General features: G+C 45.0%; 1 protein-coding gene across 2 annotated transcripts in view; it reads right to left on the bottom strand.

Annotated features, from left to right (window-relative positions):
- Positions 1-23,790, bottom strand: part of BRINP1 (BMP/retinoic acid inducible neural specific 1) — a 111,944-nt gene that overhangs the window by 6,602 nt on the left and 81,552 nt on the right. For both annotated transcript variants that reach the window (XM_079962057.1, XM_079962058.1), the window contains exons 4-7: positions 23,496-23,665; positions 20,158-20,263; positions 10,063-10,299; positions 8,833-9,055 (exon numbers count right to left, since the gene is read on the bottom strand). In XM_079962057.1, coding sequence (XP_079818183.1) covers positions 8,833-9,055; positions 10,063-10,299; positions 20,158-20,263; positions 23,496-23,665 — 736 coding nt within the window. The remainder of the gene's footprint in view (positions 1-8,832; positions 9,056-10,062; positions 10,300-20,157; positions 20,264-23,495; positions 23,666-23,790) is intronic.

Raw genomic sequence — 23,790 nt, 5'->3', positions numbered from 1 at the left:
ACAGATGCCAGTGCTGCCCACGGCACCCATGACCATCATTCAAGGTACCCCACGGCACACTGGTTGAAAACCATTGCAATAGACCAACAGAATTACCCTCTGAGGATATTTCATGGAGGCGGCGGCGATTCTCTCAGAGATTTTGATTGCTTTATATTTCCATGTCAAAATCAGCACAACTACACCCCAATCTGAAGAAGAAAGGCCATATACCACTGGAGCGGCCAAAGCGAATATAATTGAGAGTTGTGTAGCAACACTGACAAAAAGGGGAGGGAGACTCACAGCTGTCCCCCTCAAAACAAAAACTCTCTTAAACTCTTTCTTTCGCCAGTTAGGTGCACATTCATAGAGGTGCTTTCTGAATATATTCTACGCAGGCAGACTGGCATATGAAACTACGGGACTATGCAAAGATGGCTGGATTGACTGGGAAAACTAGAAATCAGGAGGATCAAAACTTCAATAGAGAATGGGACAGATTTAGATTGTATTTAAAAGAACACGAGGCTCTTTTACTGCAAATGTGACTAACCATTTTCAGCATGAGGGCCAAACTTAAGGGTGAACAGCTCTCTAATGACTAGCAATGGGTTGGGCCAAGGTGTCCAACACACACTCACTCATGTGTGTTAGAGGATACACACACACTCACCACACACAGAGTGAAAATACACAGGCACACACACACACACATTCAGACAGATACATACAGATGTACACATATTCAGGCACCCCATTCATCACCTACAAATCACCAGAGGTGTATGCGTTTGGTGCAAGGGAGGGGGGAGGGAAGTCTTCCCCATCACAGCAATGGGCTAGGAGGAGAGGATGCTCCCTTCCGTCCTCCCCTCCCCTCCCCACATCACAGCATAGCCCACCACAGTGATGGAGTAAAAGAAAGACCTGTGCTTTGTTTTCTGAGCCTCTATGGTTTTCTACTAATGGTTGTGTGCCAGGGTGAGAAGTACTTTTCCAATGTAATAAATGTGTGAGTTAACAGAAGGTTGGCAGGTCACTAGAAGGGGTTTCATGGGCTGGATAGATAACCCAGGAGGCCGATACAGTGGGTATTGATGAACCAGGTTCAGAACCAGCAGGGACCTACTTCTCTCAAGGTTATGAAGCAAAATGTACTCAGCTAAGCAATTTCTGTGAGATGAGCCAGCCTGGCTGTTCCAGTCTTTTAGCGTTTTTAGCCAGTAAGTGAAGCCAGAACTGTGATTGATGAATGAGTTGTTTTGACACTGGGCAAAAGGAATCCCTGGGGTCCTAAACAGCTGCTGTTTTCCCCTCCCCTTTTAGGTGCTTCTGTCTCATTTTCTACTCCTTGGAAACTGTGTTCTTCTTTTCCCCATCTAGCAACCAGGACACATCCTTCCTGTGGTGGGTTTCCCTGAGATCAGGTACTCCCTAGAAATTATTTTCTGCAAATACTACTGCATGATAAGTATGGGTGGATGTTAAAGAACCCCCCCCCCAAAAAAAAAAAAGTAGCACATGGGCTTTCATACTTTGCAAGTGGGTTGGAGGGCTCAATGCACATACAGTGTATTCAGCCAATAAAACCATTTTTGTACCCCGGGGGCTAGATCTGGACCTCAGGCCACTGATTCACCACCCCTGTGCTACAGGCAGCATTCTCCAGAAATAGCTGTGTTAAAATTCCAAGTGTTCCAATATCTGGAACACTTACAACAGTGATCTTCTCCACTTGGTTTGAAAAAAACCTAAGGAGAGTCCTGCTGGATCTGACCAAAGGTCCATCTAGACCAGCATCTTCGCTTCTCACAGCGGCAAACCAGATGCCTCTGGGAATCTCACTGCCTTGGCTCCCACCCAAAATGTGCAGACAGAAGCTCTTACTTGTATTTATTCAGCCAAGTAACAGTACAGACTTGGCAGCAGACACAGCACCCATGAGTCATGATTCAGGAGCAATGCAAGAAGTTCAGAAATGGATGGAAATGCCAAAGGTACCCCCACCATGTTCCCTTCTATACTCATCAAGCTTTCAATGATTGCTCACTTGCAAGACTCTTGTGTTTGAAGGAATGCTGAGATTGCAAGTGCACACTCCGCTGGAGCAGAAGGTCCGCTCCCATCTGTGAAGGTGTTGCCTGGTTCTAAGCCACAAGGATGCATCTAAGACACATTTTCACAGCACTTTGCTTTTTTTAAAAAAAATGAAAATTCATCAGAATTTTAGTGCAAATTTCGCTTCCGGGTTGGCGCCATCGCCAAATGGCGGACTCCCTCCGAGCTCCGGAGGGAGCCTGCTCGGCAGGGGCTGGGTTCTACCGCGCCGGCGACGCGGGGACCCTCAAAAACCATGGGCGTTGAAACCCATGGGCATGGTGACTCGGCGGGCACCGTTTGCGTCCCCCCCGACCCGCGAAGGAGCCTTTTTAAAGGCTGCGGAGCGGGTGACGGGGGGGTGGTGCTGTGAGTCCTCCGCTTCCCCTGCCGAGCGAAGCCGCATGCCATTCGACGGAGAGCGCTGACTTCTTCCATTGAAAATTTGGACTTTAAAAGAATAACCCGTGAGTAATTGGAACTTGGATTAAAAAAGGGGAAAAATTCTTTTTAAATTCGGAGCGAGCGGGGGAGGTGCAAAAAGCAAGTCAGCCTCCCCCCTGTTGTAGAGGAGCAAAAGCAAAGGATTTGACAACTAAGATCGAGTGCAACCTTTTTTTGATAAAATTATTAACTTCGCGATGGAAAATTATAAGACTGGGCTGGAGGAGAAAAGTGGAATGTGAATTAAAAGGCAACCCCCCCCCGGAAACCCCGGGAGCGATCCGTAAGAGCGCCGGGAGAGGAGAAATAGAAGTTTTGACAGCTGTCAAAGGAGCTGTCAAAGCGGAAGAACAAAAAGAGAACTTTGTTACGAGGACTTTGCTGGTCACATTTGTTACAAATTGGATATAAATTGTTTAAAACAAGGAATAATAAGTTACTTTGACTGTTGGGTGTGATCGGGAAGGAAACTGAGCTACTATAATCCCTCTAGAGGAGCTGTGGGACACTACAAGTATTGTTGGCATCAAATTTGAATAGGACTTTTTATCTCCTGGGAAACTGCAGAAATGGAACACTATTTTGTCTACAGAGGTCTACACACTAAAGGAGACAATAGATTTATCTACTGAAGAATGGAAGGGACTTGACGTAATGTTTTGTTCCTGAATAACAAAGCCTCTGCAGAGGAATTAGAAGCTTTTTGGAATTAGAACATTTGTGCAGGAGAGCAGGAAAAAAAAAAAAAAGAGGAGTAGAGAGAACAACAAGAACAACAAGAATAACAAGAACTGGACAAAGTTGGAAGATAGACTCCTTCCAAGATTGGACATGTGAAATCAAAGATGACCAAAAGACGGCAAATACTAATAAAAAGACGGCAAAGCGGACTGGTGAAGGACTGTGGTTTAGATGTGGGAGCTCCAGGATGACAGTAGATATTGACGGACATTGGGAATGCAACCGGGAAAGGGGGGAGGGAAATTTGGAATCCAAAGGGTGTTAAATTACATTTTATTCTTTTTTCTATTTTTCTGTTTATTTTAATCTGTATTGCATACTAAAGAGGGGAACTCGTGGAAGGGAACAGGTCGATTTTAGGGGATGGGAAAATATTTTTTAAATTGGGTTAATGATAAATAATTTAAAATTTGGGGTAAGAATTTGTTGAATCTATTTGAAAGAATTGGAATACAAGAGGGGGAGGGGAGGGGAAGTCCTGGAAGGATGCCAATGAAAATTAGGTTTTAAATTTGGATGTTTTTCTTTTTCTGTTATATTTGAAAATCTTTAATAAATATTATTAAAAAAAAAAAGAATTTTAGTGCAAATTTCTCCTGTAGTGCAAATTTTTCTGTATGTAAATTTTGATGGATTTACACATTTTTGCATGCAGTGAGCTTCCATATTGCACTCACTTTACTTATGCAATTACAACCTTTCATGGGGGGGGGGGATAAAATAAAAAATGGAGATGTGGGGAAACCCACCACCCACTTCTCTCAATTTATTTATTTTTTCCTCACCCATGCACCCAGCAGTTTTCCTCACTTAGTAGGCTTCACTTAGTAGGTGGTAGAGGAAGAAAAAGATGTAGGAAACTGGTGCTTTGGTGGAGTGCCCAGACGCCCCTGCTCAGCGCCTAGCTGCTGAGGGGTAAAATGAATGGACACAACTGTCTGGTATTTGAAATGGCCACAACTTTACTGATTTCAGATATACGAAGCCTTGGCATATGCATTGGGTGTGTATTCCCCTCAGCCCCTCCCCTGCTGGAGGACTGACGCACAACAGGGTCTATGTGGAGGTGGATGCATCACAAAATGCAAGTTTATGTGGATGGCCCCCAAACGCTCAGGTAAGCTCTATGGCCCGCTAGCCCTAACAACTGGCTTTTTGGACAGAGACTTCCCTCCAGATCCCTCTAATGGGGTACCCTGTTAACGTCACCATTAACAGGCGGTGGGTGAGTCACCACTTCACCACACCCCAATTGGATGAAAGACTATAGGATTCTGCCCAAGGCCTAAATTGCCAAAGTTGTGACTAATGCTATAGGGAAGGCAAAACCTGAAGAGCAGGGAAAATTCCTTCCTGGCTCTGAATACAGCACCCATCAAAAGACCACAGCAAAGCCTGGCTAGCCGAAAAGAAATAGTTAGAGCAGTAATCAACTATTAATGAAGGGAGAGGAAAGGTGGGTGACTCTCCCGGCCAACCAAATGCTGTGCTGATTGGTTACATCCCCAACCTGCCATGTATTGGCTCATTTGAAGGATGGGTTTGACGGGAACCCATGAGCCTCTGTGGTGGCCAGAGGGGATGGGGAAACATTCAAAAATCGCACTGTGTGTCATGTGAGAGAGGAGGCATCGCACTGGGCCGCAACCGACAAGATGGTAAACGGCCATTCTACATGCGATCCTAGCTGAATCCCACAAATATTTCAATATATCGTTTTGAACATCTGATCTGACTTTGCAGAAGCTCCTCTTCAACATCATATTGCCGTTTGCCGTATTTCATCCGCCTGCATCAGCTACTCTCGCATTCTCACAAAACGAAAAAAGCAAAGCAAAACAAAACCCAAAGCACAACAGGCCCATAAATCTTCAGTCAAGCTCAGAGCTCTTAAATCTATTACTCCCCTCCACCCTGCAAAGTTAGCAGCCTTCCCTGAGGCAAACTATGCATCAGCCTGCCCATTCAGAAATCACACAAACAGGTCAGCAAAAAGAGAGAGAGAGAGAGAGAGAGAGAGAGAGAGAGAGAGAAGAAAATGAATCCAGCATTTGATTCAATTTCCATTTGAGTCACTTTTAATTTTATTTTTTTAATTAACTTCATTTGCTCTGCTTGTTTGGCAAACAAAATCTATAGATAAAAAAACAAAAAGTGAAACTGGGAGGGAGTATAGATTTTTAAAAATCTGGATTCACACCTTCCTGCACCATTAAAATTGGCTGAACACAACTTTCCCTTTCAGCATTCAGCTCTATTCTGCTTCATTTCCGGAAGGGCAGTTGAGTGTCAGCACGTTCCTTTAGGCTATAATTGAATATAGAACATGCTATTTCTATTAGACCTTTGTGAATGGGACAGAGAGTGTCACGCTGTTAATATAACCACTCCATCTTTTCAAAGTCAGCGGCACATATTAAATGCTGCTGTCTCGGTCGGGGCATTCACACAGTCAAAATTGCCCCAGTATGGGGCCATATTGGGTCTAATTTTGTGCAAGGTATATTCTAGTAAACTCATGTCAGATGTGTGGCAAAGACAGAGGCTGAACAGTAGACCGTGAAGCTGAGTCTGGATATCTGTTGAAGAAAACACACTAACTTTCCCCCCTAAGTTGCTGTCATAATCTGAAACCTAGGCCACTTGAAAAACTGCCTCCTGTTCTAACTGGACTCAGCTTGCCTGCTTCCTAAAGATAGGGGAGAAAATTGGTTCACATTTTAATGTGAACCAAACTAATCATCACTCCCTGAAATCAATGTGTCAACTTTCTAGGCTTGTGGGCAAATTTGGATTTTTGACTGAGTGCAATGGAACCACCATACTCTGGTCACTTGAAGGAAAACAAAGAGAGAGAAAGAGGGTCATGGCACTTCCACTCACTTTCAACTTAGTTAACTTTGAACAACTCCCAAAATGAATAATAATGAAAATCCTATTAGAAACACGAAGGATGCAGAGAGCGTTTGATAATCACGCTATTTAGCTGTATTTCCTTTATTGCAGGGAGTTGGACTAGATGACCCTTTGATTACAATTCTATGCTTCTACAATTTTACGAGTGAGAGCCAGGTGGGAACCAGGACAGTGAGATTCCCAGAGGCCTCTGGTTGGGCACTGTGAAACATGAAAATGCTGGGCTAAATGGACCTTTGGTCTGATCCAGCAGGGCTCTTCTTAGGTTCTTATCACATCAAGTGGAGATGATTGCTGTTGTAACTGTCCCAGATATTGCTGGCTTTGAATACAGTGGTACCTCAGGTTAAGTACTTAATTCATTCCGGAGGTCCGTTCTTAACCTGAAACTGTTCTTAACCTGAGACACCACTTTAGCTAATGGGGCCTCCTGCTGCTGCTGCACTGCCGGAGCATGATTTCTGTTCTCATCCTGAAGCAAAGTTCTTAACCCGAGGTACTATTTCTGGGTTAACGGAGTCTGTAACCTGAAGCATATGTAACCTGAAGCATATGTAACCCGAAGTACCACTGTACAGCTATTTCTGGAGAACAGATTCTTCAGCTATGCCATTCAGTTATTTTAAATACCAGTTACCAGGGATTTCTGGTGGGTTCATGCCCAGTTTACAGGCCACTGTGAGAATAGAACACTGGACTGGATGGGTCATTGGCCTGATCCAGAAGGCTCTTCTTATGTGTCTGCTTCCTGGACCAGATGCCTCCCTACCCCTGGCACAGAAAGATAATGGACACACACACACACATGCACCACACACTTTGCTTTATCAAATGCTGTGGATAAAATTGAGAAAAAGTAGAATACTTCTGAGCACACAGAGCTAAAAGAGGAAGTGGGAAAGGGGTCACTTTTCTGTCTTCCTTTCCCAACTTTATTTACTTCTCCAGAGAGAAAGAGAAAGGAGGCAGAGGCCACATGGGCACCAAGGGCAATCCAGGATTGATGACCTTTGTATGTGTCAAAATTTGCACATCTCCAATTTTGCAGTACAGTCCTCCTACCAACAAAATGGGACAAGGAGAAGCCACTCATCTATAATGCTGACCAAATACCCAGGAGTCTCTTGTATTCATGTACACGAGTAGAGGATAGACAAACCTGTCATTTATCCCCTATCCATTTTTAATTTTTCAAATCTTTTGTACCATTTGCCCCATTTATGAATCAGTTTGCAATTTTTCTTTAAAAATGCATGAAAATTCATAGGCACTTGCATACACATTGCTCCTATTCCACACATTGTCGCAAACAATTCCCCCTAACATAATGCATTTTTGCAGTATTATTTCCAGTAGTGTATACATATTGTGTGCAATTATCTCTAATCTGTACAGTTTTGTACAGACTGATTTCTTGCCCTGTGGACAAGGATTCACAAATATCATTTTGGATTACTAGACAAACCACAATTTTCCCCTCAAAGGAAGATTAGGCAAATCTTACAATTTCAGTTTCTCTCCATTTCTCATTTTTAAGTTCATTTTACCACAAATCCGCATCACTTTCTGAGGGTTTTTTTTTTAAGTCCTCATGAAAATGTATAATTTTGGTGTGAATTTCTCCTAATGCATACATTTTTATACAGTTTTGCATAATCTATGCATTTTTGCAAAGCATTTTCCTTACATAAATCTTTCTTTCTTTCTTATGTTAGTTTCACTAATAGATGCACAGTTTAACCCAGTGTATGCATTTCTGTGTACAGGTAACTCTCATCTTACTCAAGCATTTGGTTCTGGGGGTCCAAACATACAAGAAAAAACACATAAAGCCAGGAGCCCAGGGAAGGCAGATCTCACAGACCTCACAGTTTCTCAGGGCCCTTTCACCATCACCCCAAATCCCAGTAAGCACTTGCCCAACTTTGGAAAGGTGACAGGAGAGCTCTAGGACCCTGACAGAACCCTTGAGCCTCATTTCCAAAGCAGTGGGCATTGCTTATCAACTTTTGGGAATGTGGCAAGAGGGCTCTGAGATGCTGCCAGAGTCCCAGCTTTGTGCAGGTGTATGGAGAATATAAATGGAGAGTGGGTTTCCACAGTTCTCCACCCACCCACCCATTTACTTACTTACTTACTTACTTACTTACTTACTTACTTACTTACTTACCCACCCTCCCTCTACACACCTGCACAAAGCTGTGATCATGTAAGTAAAGTAAGTGAAAATGAAAGTTACCTGTTCATTACTTGGCTGGTGAACAGCACTGCAAAATTTTGAGAACTGTGAATTTAAAAGCATGGCATTGTTTCAGTTCATGTACTGTTTTGCAAAGTGAGTATTACATAGGTTCATGCTTAAATGCAAAGTGAATTGAATTTGTCTCCCTTATGCTCAAGTAAGCATAGAGGGCTATAGAGAAAGCTGGAGTCTTGCCTAATTTGCACCAATGCTCAGATGAGGAAAGAAAGAGCAGTTGTCTCTCCTGCTACTTTTGTTTACTGAAATCTCTGAGCAAATAAAAAAAAAAGATGTGCACCCTTCTTACACAGAAAGTGATATACAATAAGCATGTTGAACTCTTAATGTATGGACCAAACACTCTCTGAATACAGTATATCACCCCTTATATAAATAAGGATGACCAGTACCTTTCTCGCGGCAGCTGGTGGTTAGGGTTGTGCCGGCAACGGATACTGAGGCCGAAAAGCTTGCGGGCAGTGCGCTGGATCTTCTGGCGTTGGGTCTCCATGGAACTCTGCAGGAGTTTGTACTGGTTCTGAAGGTCCCAGTCATTCCCCCAGTGCTGGTGGATACTTCCAATGGTCAGGAAATGGTTGTTAGGTAGCCTCTTCATGAAAGATTTAAATTCGTCTGTGAAATACACAAAGACACATATAAAGCCAAGAACAGAGAAAGGGCAGAGTTGTTCTTGTTCTTGTTTTTTTTATGCCCTCTTTAATTTTCTACTATTTTTTATAGTTTGCCAAACTTTGGGGAGAATATGAAATTATTGGTAGAGCCCATATATTGCATGTGTGAGGTCCCAGGTTCAGTTCCTGGCATTTCCAGTTAAAACAGAGGCAGGAAATCTACCGCTTGGAACTTTCCCCAGGCTACATCCCCTACTATCCTCACCTCGTACCCTCCTTTAGTATTTTGACCTGCTCCCTGCCCAAGAACTCTGATAATGCTTCTTGCTTGCCTGGATGGATGGATGGTGTGGGTGTGGGTGTGGGTGGGTGTGTGGGTGGTATACGAAGGTAAATCTCACATTTCCCCCCAAGCCTGGTTTTGCCAGTGGCACTGCCAATCACTAGTATATAACTCCCCAGAGGTTTGCCCCAGAGCAGAATGTGGCCCTCAAGTTGAAAACAAGGTCCCCCATCCATGAGTTTAAATGATCAGGAACCAGGTGAGGGAAGATATCTCTGCCTGAAACCAGAGAATGGGAAGCCAACATGACACCCTCCAGATGCCATTGGACTACAAGTCCCACATCCAGCATTGCCAGTGGCCATGGCTGATGGGATTTGTCATCTAACAGCATCTGGAAGGCCATAGGTTCCCCATCTTTCCTTTAGTATGTGCAGAATACATTTCCTAGACCAGGATTGGGGACACTGTGGCCATCCAGATTTCCACTCATATCAACCCCTTAGAGCATTGCAGGTCAGGGATGATAGGAGTTGTAGTTCAACAGCATTTGGAGGGCACCATGTTGGGTACTCATGGCCTTATTGATTGTATCTGCCCAAGATAAACTGCTGTCAGTTGGAGCAGATGATACACAGCCAGCTGGGCAGATATCTGGGCCTGGTATAGGGTAGTTTTAGTATGTAATTCCTTTGAAAACCACCTTCTCCTTTCCTCTTCATTACCTGAATTCTCCAGGTCTTTGTAGGCTTCTGTCCAAGATTTTGCCATGTTGGCCAAGGTGTATTCCATGATCTGAATGTCGGTGATGGGACAGTTGCACTGTGGGAATTCTTCTGCACACTGACATCCACACTGGCTGTCTCGGCATATATATTCTCCCTCTCCATTGCACATTATGTAGCTCAATGCTGACTGCACAAATTTCTCTTGTAAATACTGAGGAAAGATTAGCTGGAGGCCTATTGAAAATAATTGAGCGTAAGAAAAGAGACAGTAAAAATTCAAGGTCCAAGTCAACCCTCAACATTCTGAATATCCTGGAAGCTGTACACCCAGCAGGTTTTCCTCCCTTACCAGGCTTTGGGAAGAGAGAAAGAGGGTCACACAGCATCCAAGAGCCCCCACACGACCTCCCCAGACCCCAGTAAGCATCCCTCTGCCTTGCAGCCACATGCGTGTTTCAGGGGCTCCTGACTTTCTGCAATTTCCCTTGTGTGTGTGGAGCCCTAGAACAGAACCTTTGCAAAAATGCCTTGAGTTCCTTGGCAGAAGGGCTGGATGAAAAATGTTAAGCAGGGGTAGGAACACCTCTTGCTTGGGGGGTGAATGTGGTATGCCTGCCTTCTCCCTCTGGCCCTCAGGAGTCTTCCCAGGCCACATATTTTCTCCCTAGGCCACAACCCTCACTGGCCCTTCTTCACACTTCCTGAAGTATTTTGTTTTCCTGGCTGGAATATGCCCTCAGACCAGCTCAGAACATGCCTCTTGCTTGTCTGGATGGAGGACATAGAGTTGGGTGTGAGTGTGTGTAGGAACTAGCTTACTTTACAAAGGCAACACTTACATTTCTTGATCCAGCCACTTTTCCCTCTGATGCCCTGGGATGTGGCCCCTAGCATGCTCCACAAAAGGGAATGTGGCCCTCAGGCTGAAAATGGTTCCCCACTGCTGATGCAGACGATGAAATACTAGCCTGCGACTATGAAGGGAAAATGCCACCTGCATTCATGGACTTTGCTTTCAACATTCACTGGCATATGAATGAATGGAGAAGTGAAAGAAAATGCCCTGGTTTTGTCAGCATTGTTTTCATAGACTCACAGAATCATGGGCATGGGGCTGGGGCTAGGAGGGGACTAGCTCCAGGTGCACATTGAAAGGACGCAAACAAGGCGCTCCCACACAGGGATCCCTGTTCCTCCCCACCTGGCCAGCATGTCCCCAGCCCCAACGTTGGCTGGCTGGGCTCCCTCCTACATGGGCAGGCAGGTGGTACAGCATGGCTCTGCTTAGCTCCAGTGGTGAGAACTGGGCTGGCGTGGCAGGCTCTGTGAACTCTACACACTCCACCCAGTGCACACCTGCTTGGTAGTGTCAGCATTAAGGGTTGGACTGGCATGGTGGGTTCCGTTTGCCCTTCGTGCCCTGCCCAGCACACACCCCGGGTGCTGGGAAATGCTGCAATGCCACTGGATATATTTGTAGAACTGGAAGGGACCCCAAGAGTCATCTAGTCCAACCCCCTGAAATGCAGGAATCTCAGCTAAAGCATCCATGACAAATGGCCATCCAACCTCTGCTTCAAAACTTTGAAGGAAGGAGAGTTCACCACCTCTTGTGGGTGTCTGTTCCACTCCCTAACAGCTCTTGCTGTTCTTCATGATGTTTCGCCGGCATCTCCTTTCTTGTAACTTGAATCCATGGGTTAAAATACTACCCTCCAGGGCAGGAGAAAACAGGCATTCTCCATCTTCCACGGGACATGTGGGTCAAGGAATAAGAATACAAGGTGGTGCTTCCAAGGTCTCTATGTGGAGCCTAAATCCCCTTGTCTGGCCCAAGGCTTGTACAGGCCTACACACACAATGCATATATTTCCATTAGCTTTCTTTAGATCAAATTCTGCAGCTTTCTATTTGTGAGCCAGAGGCTCCAGGAGGAATCCCAGCTGTTTCCTCACACCTGATCAGTTCTGCTTGTCAGACTCACGTCAGTTTCTGGCAGCATGGGAAGCAGTACAGAAAGTGAATCCTTTATGATAATTCCCTTGCCCAGATTTGTCTGGCCTCATCGTCAAAATCTGGGGTTTTCAGGCTGGCAGATTTAAAAGGAGTCTGAGACACCAACAAGCCCCAGTGAACTACAGGCATACAGAAGGTGGGCTGGTCAGTCACCCATCCTGTTTGTGGTTCTGCATGCCACTTTTCTAAAGCTGCCAGCCCACCAGAGGAGAGGGGAAAAGAAGTCAGGATTCACAAGATGGAGCTGGGCAAAAAGGAGAGGACAGTTGTGGGTGCATCCTAGAGTTTGAGTCCTGTCCCTGGGAGGGGTTACTTTAGTGACCTAGAGAGGTTGGCAAAAACCTTAACCGGAAAAGGCTCAGCCAAAATCCACCCCACCCCTGGCCAGGCAAAATTCACAGCCATGTTTGCTGTCTGTGAACAGTCCACTTCCCCTTTTTTTTTTTTAATTTTCATGAGGGCAGGCAGGCTGTGAATGGGACTTATGTGTTCATCCCACTTACTGATTAATGTGCTGGACTGGGAAACCAGTATCAAATCCCCACTTGGCCAGAAAATGAACTGAGTGGCCTTGGGCCTGTCACCATCTCACCTGCTTTCACAGGGTCATTGCAATGATAAAATAGAGAGAGGGAGAACTGGGTAGCTTGAGTTTTCTAGAGGAAAGGTGGGATTATAACTTAGTAAATAAATGTCCAGCTCCTGCTGGGTACCCCATTATCTTACCCAGAAGAAGAGCAGGCATGTTTGCCTTCAGTCTGATTTGGCTCCATTATGATTCTGTGTAGCTGCTAGTCATTATTTCTCAGTCTTGCAGAGTTGCTGCTAGGACAAAGTGGAGCAACTCGCTCCTCTGCATGCCAGCAATAATTTGGCCTCCATGCTGCCTGAAGCCAAATCAGAGTGAGGGCAATAGTTCGCCCCCTCAATCTAGCATCTTGGGTGGGTGGGTAGGGGGGAGAGATGAAAAGAAGACAAAAGTAGGTAAAAACTGAGCAGAAAGGGCACCCAACAAGAATAGGGACCATGGCTACTGTAAGTGCAGCCAGGACACAAATAGCCAGTGAAGAAGGGGGTTAAAAAGGATGAAAGGAGCACAATTTTAAAATAAATACGTAAATAAAATGCCTTATATAGTACTCATATATAGTACTATATGCTATGTAGTGAGGATAAGAAAGGCTGAGGTTCAAATCCTGACTGCAAGGCAGTAGAGGCTGGGCCATATGGCAAATGGGGCACTGCCCTATCAATCACAGTCTGCCCTCTGCCAGCACTTCCCTCTCGCCTGCCTGCCTTCCTACCTAACAACCTGTGTAGGAGGGTCGCTCTGACTGACAGCCTCCTCTTCCTTAGTCTCAGTGTTGCCCCACGCAGAATTCAGCAGGTAGGAATTCTAACCCTAGCATTTCCAACCAACACCAGCCACCACTGCACCAGGGGTGATACTTTCTCACACAAACCTACCTTACAGGGTTGTTATGAGGATAAAAATGGGATGGCTCTATGAGCTCTTCAGATGGAGAGCCAGATGTAGATAATTATGATCTCTCCAATAGCAAGTTCTGGTGATGAGTGCCACCAGGAATGCGGGCACCAAAGAACAGGAGGGAGGTATCAGCACAGTTGGTTTAACTGTAGTGTTTGAAGAAGTTATAGAAAACAACAAGATCTTCAGACTGGAGAATCTGTGGCTAGCTGGCTGGAACCCTGAACAGAAGCACTCTGATAAGGAGGTGAGAAAATGCTGCAACATTTTGTTGCAGGACCCACTTGTTCATATTGGTCATAATGATTCATAGAAAACAGGCCACTCTCTTCTGGGCTGCCTGTCCAGATTAGAACTCCTTGCCCAATGGCAGTGAATCACCCAGTTTTGTCTGACCCAATTTTCAAGCAAGAGGGGAGCAGTGGCAGCTGTCAGAGAGGATAAACATAGCACTGCAGTCAATAGGAATGATATATGGGACACAGCAGGAAAGGGGAGGGCCGTGGCAGCAGATTCAGGTCACGATCTTTTTCCTTTTTTCCTCATAAGAAAAGGACATGTCTAGCGCCTGCAGATCCTACTGAATTGAGCTGGGAGTTATAATCCTTAAGTAGTTTCCATCTCTTCTCTCTCTCCCCATCTCCCTCCTTCCCTACACCCCCCTCCACATTTTGAGAACTTATAGATTCAGCATCAGCAAAACAACACTAGGCAAGTTAGCTTAGAAAGGCACCTCAAGGAAGCAGCATAACAGGGTGAGCTAGCATGCTAACCACCCAATGTCACTGGACTCTAACTCGTATCATCACTGACCATTTGCCATGCTGGCTGGGGCTGATGGAAGACACTGTGGTACAATGGTTAGAGTGCTGGACTAAGACCTGGAAGAGCAGGGTTCAAATCTGCACTTAGCCATGAAACTCCCTGGGTAACCTCAAACCAGTCACCACCTCTCAGCCTAACCTGCCTCACAGGATTGTCACAAAGAATAAAATAGGGAGTGGGAGAACCATGTGTACAACCCCGATTTCCTTGGAGGAATGGTGGGATATAAATGTAATAATACTAATGCTTATAGTACAAGAACAATACCATTGCCTTTAAAACATGGACAAAATCTCTGAGTGTAACACTTCTTTGTAGCATTTGACACTATGCAACAGGAGCATAAAGGAAGAGGCAGTCCTCAAGCTGGTTAATGAAACCTGTAATATACTATAGAATGCCCAAAGAGTTTCTATTTTTCCAAATATTCCCCACAGATTCAGTTGAGACTTTGAGTCATGGGGGCAAGGTCTGGGACCTAGTAGATTAGGGTACATTAGGATCTTGGTTGTGTCAGGAAGGATTTCAGCAGCGCCTAATAGGGGGAATTAAAGAACCTTTTAATGAGGGTGAAAGAGGAGAGCGAAAAATATGGTCTGAAGCTCAGCATCAAAACCTAAGATCATGGCCACTGGTCCCATCACCTCCTGGCAAACAGAAGGGGAAGAAATGGAGGCAGTGAGAGATTTTACTTTCTTGGGCTCCATGATCACTGCAGATGGTGACAGCAGTCACAAAATTAAAAGACGCCTGCTTCTTGGGAGAAAAGCAATGACAAACCTAGACAGCATCTTAAAAAGCAGAGACATCACCTTGCTGACAAAGGTCCATATAGTTAAAGCTATGGTTTTCCCAGTAGTGATGTATGGAAATGAGAGCTGGACCATAAAGAAGGCTGATCACCGAAGGATTGATGCTTTTGAATTATGGTGTGGGAGGAGACTCTTGAGAGTCCCATGGACTGCAAGAAGATCAAACCTCTCCATTCTGAAGGAAATCAGCCCTGAGTGCTCACTGGAAGGACAGATCCTGAAGCTGAGGCTCCAATACTTTGGCCACTTCTTGAAAAGAGAAGACTCCCTAAAAGACCCTGATGTTGGGAAAGAGAAGGGGACAACAGAGGACGAGATGGTTGGACAGTGTTCTCGAAGCTATGAACATGAGTTTGACCAAACTGTGGGAGGCAGTGGAAGACAAGAGTGCCTGGCGTGCTCTGGTCCATGGGGTCACGAAGAGTCAGACACGATTAAATGAATCAGCAACAACAATAGTGGCACCTGGGTGCCATGCACTCTGGTATCAACCCCCCCCCCCCCCCGCAGGCTCAAATAAGACTCAGAAGGAAAGGACGAATCATGTGGGGAGCCATTGTCTGCCCCCCCCCCCACTCCAGGAGCTTCCAGGCTAGAGGGCAAAGCGTTGTCAAAATCCTACAATCCAGAAAGCATTTTAACAATCCATTTTAACAATATCAGAGCCAGCTGCTACAGAATCAGGCAATGACCCTTTGAGAAACAACAAGGGCAGGGTTAACATCAGGTCCAGACCAGCTAACCTTTACAAGGCCTAAGAGTGGCGCTGAGATAACTGTCCTTCGGCGAGTTCCTAGCCAGCATGTGCCAGTGATTTGTTCAGGGTCCTGAAAGGCCAGGGTTTGGGGCCTTTTGTGATCCTGCCTAATCTATCTTGACTTTACCCTAAAAGAGGTGACTCTGCTCCTCGGGACAGAACATTGCCCTTCTAGCAAGTGCCACTGCTTCAACCCAATTTTGCTAGAATTTAAGCTGTGAGTTTGGTGTCTCTGGATGGACTGGAGGGTGTGAAGAATGGCAAATACTCCAAAGCCCAACAAAAACTGCCCCATTTGACTCAAACACATCACCATGAAATCTAACTGCTCCCCACTGAGACCCAGAGAAGGTCAAGCCTTCAGATCTAACCCTGAAACCTGACAACCCAATTGATGGTATCATACGACCACATTGCTCTTTAGTAATAAAAAAAGGAATCAAAACTGGCAGTCTTGATTCACAGTGTAATCCAAACAAGGGCTGAGTGGGTTGCTGCTGTAGTCATTCATACTATCATTCATCCTCTCTTTATTCTTAACATACTTGCTATGGCTAACTGCCATGATTGCAACCACTACAGTTATGATTTCAGATGCTAGTGGACAGCAGCTCCAGCCAGACCAAGCTAATGGCTGGGATGAGTGAAAGTGTAGTCTAACAACATCGGGGGATACACAGTTTCTTCCTACTTGAAATTAGCCTTTGGTCTGATTCCACAAGACTCTTTTTAGCTTTTTCGTCTTCATTTAATTTTTCCCTCAGTTTATAACCTACCTGCACATAGAAAACTAAGATATCACAAAGATGACTAAGCTACAATCCTTTCCCTTGATGAGCAAGATGGGAAGTTTTTGAGTTAAGAGAATTGTCCAAGAGTCTAATCTCCCTCCCTACATTCAAAAGTGGGAGGGCTAGCATCTCCAGCTAAGGATCTCAGGAGCAGAGATGGGTTGGGAAAGGCCATTGCCAGAGATCACCAAGGAGCCACTGCAACACAGAACAGAAAGGGAGCATAAGAAGACCTCTACTGGGTCAGAACAAAGGCCCATCTACTCCAACATTCTTTTATGATAACGGCCAAACTGATTCCTCCCAGAAGCCAAGTGCAACAACCCCCCTCCCTCATTTGTGTTTCTCATGCTGCCTCCAAAAGTGGAGGGAGAACATAAACCACAATGGCTAGCAGCAACTGATAGCCTTATCCTCCATGAATTTGTTGAATCCTATTGGAGATGACTATGATTAAGCAGTATATAAATTGTTGAAATCGTCATCATCAACAACAACTTTGGTAACCAGCACTACATCCTGAAGAAGTGAATTGCATAGTTTAATTCAGTGCTGTGCAAAGACAATAGCAGGCAATGTTGGGAGTGAGGGGGGAAGAGTGTGCTTAACATGACAAAGATCCCATGCCGAACTCCTGGTTAAGGCATCAGGACTGAAAAAGGTTTCAGAATGTCATTGTTAGCAGCACTAGTCAAGATGGGCCAGTGGTGTAACTCAGTTATCAGATAGCTTTGTATGAGCAAGACTAGAAGTGGTTACTTAGCAGGGAGAATAGGATGGGTGCCTTACAATATATCTGCGACCTTTAAAACTACGCTTTAGCCTTACCCTCCTCCTCTCTCTCTCTCCCCCACTACAATCGAGAAGGTGGCTCTCAGAATAATTAGCTAAGATTTTTGACTTTCTTCTCCAGCTGCTTTGCAAGAGCTCATTAAGCATTATTTACAGGGCCACAGGTAATGTGTCTCCTCTGATCTGATTAGCAGCCAAGCACAAACCACTGTCACGAATCAGTAATCTGTTGTGGCTTGAAGGACAGTTTAGGGGAAAGAGCAACGTCTCCAAGATACCACTTACTGTCCTGAGTTGCAAGAGTCTGTAAGGAAGAGGAAAGGAGGAGAAAGGATCATCACAACCAGAATGACATCACGTTGGTCAATCTAGCACAGCTGTAGGGACATAGGAAGCTGCTAGCAAGGGTAGGATCTATCTAGACCAGTCCACACTATATGTATCCTCTATATGTTGTTGGGCTCCAGCTCCCATCATCCCCAGTCAACATAATAACAATAATAACAATAATTTATTATTTTTATCTCACCCATCTGGCTGGGTCTCCCCAGCCACTCTGGGAGGCTTCCAACAAAGATTAAAAATACATTAAAATGTCACACATTAAAAACTTCCCTAAACAGGGCTGCCTTCTGATGTATTCTAAATGTCAGGTAGTTGTTTATCTCTTTGACATCTGATGGCAGGGCGTTCCACAGGGCAGGCGCCACTACTGAGAAGGCCCTCTGCCTCGTTCCCTGTAGCTTTGCTTCTTGCAGTGAGGGAACCACCAGAAGGCCCTTGGCGCTGGTCCTCAGTGTCTGGGCAGAATGATGGGGGTGGCGACGCTCCTTCAGGTATACTGGGAGTTTAATGGCCAGAGATGATGGGAGTTGCCATGCAGTAGTACTACAGGGAGTCAGTCTTGTTTAGACTGACTGACAGTAGCTCTTCAGGACTGCAGGCAGGGATCTCTTCAAGCCCTACCTGTTCTTTCACCTGAAACATTCTGCATGTAAACCACTGAGCTTCATCCCTTTCTCCTGCTGCTCTAGGGAGCAATAGTCTCCCAGGATCTCAAATAAAATTCCTTCTCAGCTCTAACATATGTGGCAGGGATGGCAACCATTGGCAAGGGATCTTTTATAGTAGATTCATTAAGGCTTTAGCCAATCTGTGCTTCAGCGTATCTGTGGTCACAATTGGAAGATGGCATCAGAGTTGGGCTACAGTTCCCATAATCCTGAGCTATTAGCTATGCTTGCTGGGGTTGAAAGGAGATGGAACCCAACAACAGCTGGAAGGCCACAGGAGCCCCACTCATGACTTTAAATCACCACCATCCTCATTGTATGCTTCATTGTATTGCTTTTTCACACACCCTCCCCATAATCTCATTGACTGAGTCAACCAGACTCAGTTAAATTATTTTGCAGAGAGTACCCTCGGATATAAAACGCCACATTGGATGCTTCTGGCTTTGGAATGCTTCTGGCTAGAACCTCTGGATGCTTCTGGCTAGAACTTTTGGCTGGGAATCTTATCATTATTATAGTTCAGGACAGAGAACCTGTACCCTCCAGGTTGTTGGATGCAAAATCCCATCATCCCTGACCATTGGCAATGCTGGCTTGGACTCCAGGGCAAAGCAGGGCAGGCAGATCATTGCACATCAAGGTCCTATGCCACCATCTTATGTCAACCCTTGCCAAAATGCAAGAGTTTCCATGGACTCTTGCTGCTGGGGAACCAGCCAGTGGCACTTCCATCAGCCTACATGTTAGGCAGGTGGAAGGAGGAGCTCCACATTAGTGAAGTGATGGTGGCATCATTTCAAAGACAGAGGCCAGCAGAACTGGATGGAAGGGCACCTTGGCTCAATCCACCACCACCACCCAAGCCCAGCACAAATATAGTTTTGACTGCACCCTAAACCAAACATTTCAAAGTAAGATCATGTTAGGTGTCAGTTGTCCCACTGCCTTTGCATTCCTTGACTGCTGAGAAGAATGATTCCATCCACAGCTTTCCTTATATTATCACAAGTAAAAGGACAAGAAACATGCATCAGCAAAGAAAGAGAAGGAAAAACAGAATATGGCTGGGCTTTAAGGTTCCTAGTTTAGATTATTTGGGTTCACAGAATGTATGAGTAGGGTGTATGATGAAGTAGTATTGTTCTGAGGGCCAGTGTTGGGGGGGGGGCAGAAGCAAAACAAAGGTTGCATAAGCACCATACATTTGAAATACACACATCCGAGTCATCGGAACTATAGTTTACCACTCAAAGCCACAATTCCCAGCACCCTTGGCAAATTACAGTTCCCGTGAACTTTTTTTTTAAGGGGTGCCTTATATGTATAGGGTATATGTAGTCAAAGTTTTAAAAAAGAAACATAAAATATCACAGATTTTCCACCTAAGTCCCCCCTGAAAAATGTGGTGAATACCTGCAAAAATATCACTGAAATTGCCCTTTTACTCCATGTGAACAGGGCAGTGAATTCAGGGTGGGGAATTTTCATTCAATGCTACAAAACTTCAGGAAAAGTCATGGAACATCCTAGAGAGGGAATGGAATGGAGATCAGAGGAACTGACGCCAGTAAGTCCAACTCCTTTCTCCCCTTACCTTGTAAGTGGAGTTTGCTCTCAGCGCTTTGCAGAAGGACAGAACTCACAGAGTCCAGATTGTCGTAACTGTTACAGCCCAATGGGCCTGTCCGTGTTTCGGTTACCTAATGCAGCAGAGATTTTAAAAAGAAAGCAAGCAAAATCATTTCCTTTGCCAACAGTATGTAAAGACTAGGGAATGGTATGTAAGTAGAGCCTGTTGGATCAGAACAAAAGGCCCATATGGTCTACCACTCTGTTCTCATGATGGCCAAATGCATATCTAATGGAAGTCCTCATGCATTACTTGAGGGTAAGAGTTGTCTCTGCATTTGTGATTCCAAGAAACTGGTATTCAGAGGCATTTAGTGCCTCCAGTTGTGAAGGGAGAGCCTTGCCATGGTGGCTTGTACCCATCAATATTTTTTTTTTACTCAAAGAATTTGCCTTATCTTCTTTTAAAGCCTGCCAAGATGGTGGCCATCACTGCCATGTGTAGGAGAGAGAACCACAATTTAACTCTGCCCTCTGTAAAGTTCTTTCGTTTAAGAGTCCTTTCTAAATTTCACAAAATTCATTCAGCTCATGTTATATGGGAGGGAGGGGGGGAAATTCTGTTCACTTTCTACACACCATGAATTTCTCTATGAGGGGGTCATGTTTCCAGAATCCCCTGGGGAATTCCTCTTCCCCATTGCTTCCACACTTGAGGAGGAGCTTAAAGTGACGAGAGTAGTCAGAACAGCTGTTGAGGAGGAACCCTCAAAGTTTGCCTAGGCAGCTAGCTAGCGGAGAGTGTTGTATAGCACTTGCATGTTGGGAGCCAATGTAACTGGGTGCTTTGCCAACAAAGAATTAAAACCCAGTCATTTGTCCTTGTTGGTCCAGGTGTGGGTTGGTCTGGGTGTGGGTTGGGATGCTCACAGGGTTGTTGTGGGGAATAAATGAGAAGGCAGAGAACCATGTGCACCACCTTGAACTTCTCGGAGAAAAGGTAGGATATAAATGCAAAAAAAATTGCAAAGAAACTTCCAGTGGTGGGGTTTTTTTTGGGGGGAGGGGATTGCAGCCTGTAATAGCTTAATTAGACCTTTGCTTGGGGAATGTGACTTCTTTTCTCCCCGCCCCCCTGCTCCATTCATCCAGTATCAGTAGATTGCTTTCACAGATTGAAAAGGTCTTTGTCTGAAGGCCCATTTCTGCTTCTTTTGTCAGCGCCCCTCCGCTGCTACTCTCCCGTGCCTTGTTCTGCATCCCTGACCACCTGTATCTGGAAAAGTATTGTCCAGTCCTATTGTCAGCTCTTGTTGCTGATACACCTGAGAGCCTGTGAAAAGACTTCCAAGCTAAATTGTGCAGCATAAAAGGCTGGACAGAAACAACAGTTACCATTGTGTGAGCTCCTTTCTCTCTGTGTGTGTGCAAAGACACTCCTCTCCATCTCCTATTGCTTCAGCAGCTTCTGTGGTGATTTGCCTGGTTGGGTTTTGTGAGGTGTGCTGAACTTGACATACACGGAAGCTGCAGGGACTGGTTCATTAGGGCAGATAGGGCACTGCCAACTAGTCCACGCCTGCCTGCCTGCCTGCTTACAACCAAACCAGGGGGGTAGGGTGGCACCTCCTTGTCCTCCTAAATCCCTTGTGGAACTCAGCAAGAAAGAGGATGGGAACAAAAGTTGAATTAGTTTGACTGTCTATCAGTGACTCTGGTTCCACCAACTGTTGGCCTTCCTGCCTTCAGCTCTTCCATACCCAATGTGCAACAGCCAGTGGGGGTTTTTCTGGGGGTACTCAAGGGTATGCATTACCAGCACATTTTTTAAAAAGGCTAAAAGTGTGGCCTGAAATGCAGTAATCACAGCTGAATTCCTGGCAGATGGCCACCCAACCTGTTTTAAAACGTCCAATAAATAAGAGCCCATCATTTTCCATTCCACTGCCGAGCAGCTCTAACTGTCAGCAAGTTCTTCCGAATGTATAGTTAGAATTTCCTTTCTTATCATTTGAATCCATTGGTCTGAGTCGTGCCTTCTGGAGCAAGAGAAAACAAGCCTGCTCCATCTTCAGTGTGACAGCCCTTCAGATATTTGAAGATGACTATCATATCCCCTCTCAATCTCCTCTCCTCCAGGCTATACATACCCAACTCCTCAACCATTCTTCATAAGGCTTTGTTTCCTTCTGAGAAGAAAACTGTTGGCTTAACTTTTGTGGGTTTGGGCACCTGTATCTGCAGGGACTGATTTTGAGGAGGAAGCAAAGTGCTTTAGAAACAGAAAGAAAAGAAAATGGGTGTTGTGTTCTAATTGGTGGTGATAGTGGCAACAGTTCCTTTTATTCTTATTCTTATTTTTGCCTTGCCTGTGGTGGTGGGTGGAGCTTCTCAAGACTGCTACCTACTCCTTCCAAATGTTTTGGACTGATGCGGCACAGCAACACTTTGGAAGAACAGCATTTGGAACAAACACATCACCACCACCACCACCAGCAGCAGCAACAAAGGAGTGGGCATCTTCCACCCTCCTCATCCTAACACTTTCATTGGTCAACACTGCCTTTTTGTTTATTATGCACAATAAACCCTTTCCCTCAATTTCTCATTTTTCCAATCTCAAGTTCAGCTATTTACATTTCTGCACCAGTTCCCAATTCTTTATATATGAAAAGTCCTCTTGACATTTCATCAGCAACATAACATGTACTGACCTGGACCCTGAACATTATCTAAAGCCCTTCTTAATGCCTCCTCCACGTGAAGGTGACAACATGAGAACAAGCCTTTTCTGTGGTGGCTTCCTCTTTGTGGAATGCTGTCCCTAGGGGGGCTCACCTGGCTTCTAAAGTTAGCCTTTGGCTAATTAAATAATCTATGGCTTTAAAAAAAAATGGGAAGGTTGTTTTGTTGCTGCTGCAGCGGTTGTTCTATATATTTTGTGTTTCTGTACAGTGAACTGCCCTGTGATCTTTGGATAAAGGGTGGTATATAAATTTAATTAATAAAAAATCATGCACATTTCTCCTTGTATTCAAATTATAATGTATATGCACACTTTCTAATAGTCAATACATTTTTTTTGCACACACTATTTAGTTAGGGAAGTGCACCACAAATTTAAGAGAAGAAATAATTTCAAAGGATGTATGTGTTTAAAATCATTTATCGTTTGAGGAAGAGAAAATCAAGTAGTTTCAGCTTTAAAGGCAAACTGAATCAAAATTCTCCCCAATCCTTACCTGCAACAAAATGCCTCCTAAATGCTGTGATGTTGTTCCTTTCCATCACAATATCAGTACCCTCACTCTCTTTAAATCCAGTTTCCTCAGGCTCAGTGAACACATGCAACCAAAGCCATACCTTGATTGCTCCGGTAGAGATCTGGATCTCATGAAGGCGCCTCATAGTTCCATCCCGGTCCAAGAAATAGGAGGAGGCGAGCTGGTGAAGGGACTCGACACTTTGGGAGGCATTGCCTGACTTTCGATCGAGTCGGCTTTTATCCATGTACATGGTCAAAGCCTCCTCTCCTAGCAGGGAAAAGAAGAAAGCATGAATGCGAGGAAGAGGAAGAAGAGGGGGAGGAGGAGGAGGAATAAGAAAGGAGGAGGAAGGAGAAGGAAGAGATTGGTGAGAAGGAGAAGAATCACAGTGA

This window comes from Podarcis cretensis (genome assembly GCF_951804945.1).
Source record: "Podarcis cretensis genome assembly, chromosome: Z".
NCBI classification, from domain to species: Eukaryota; Metazoa; Chordata; class Lepidosauria; order Squamata; family Lacertidae; genus Podarcis; species Podarcis cretensis.
This window is presented reverse-complemented; position numbering and strand designations above follow the sequence as displayed.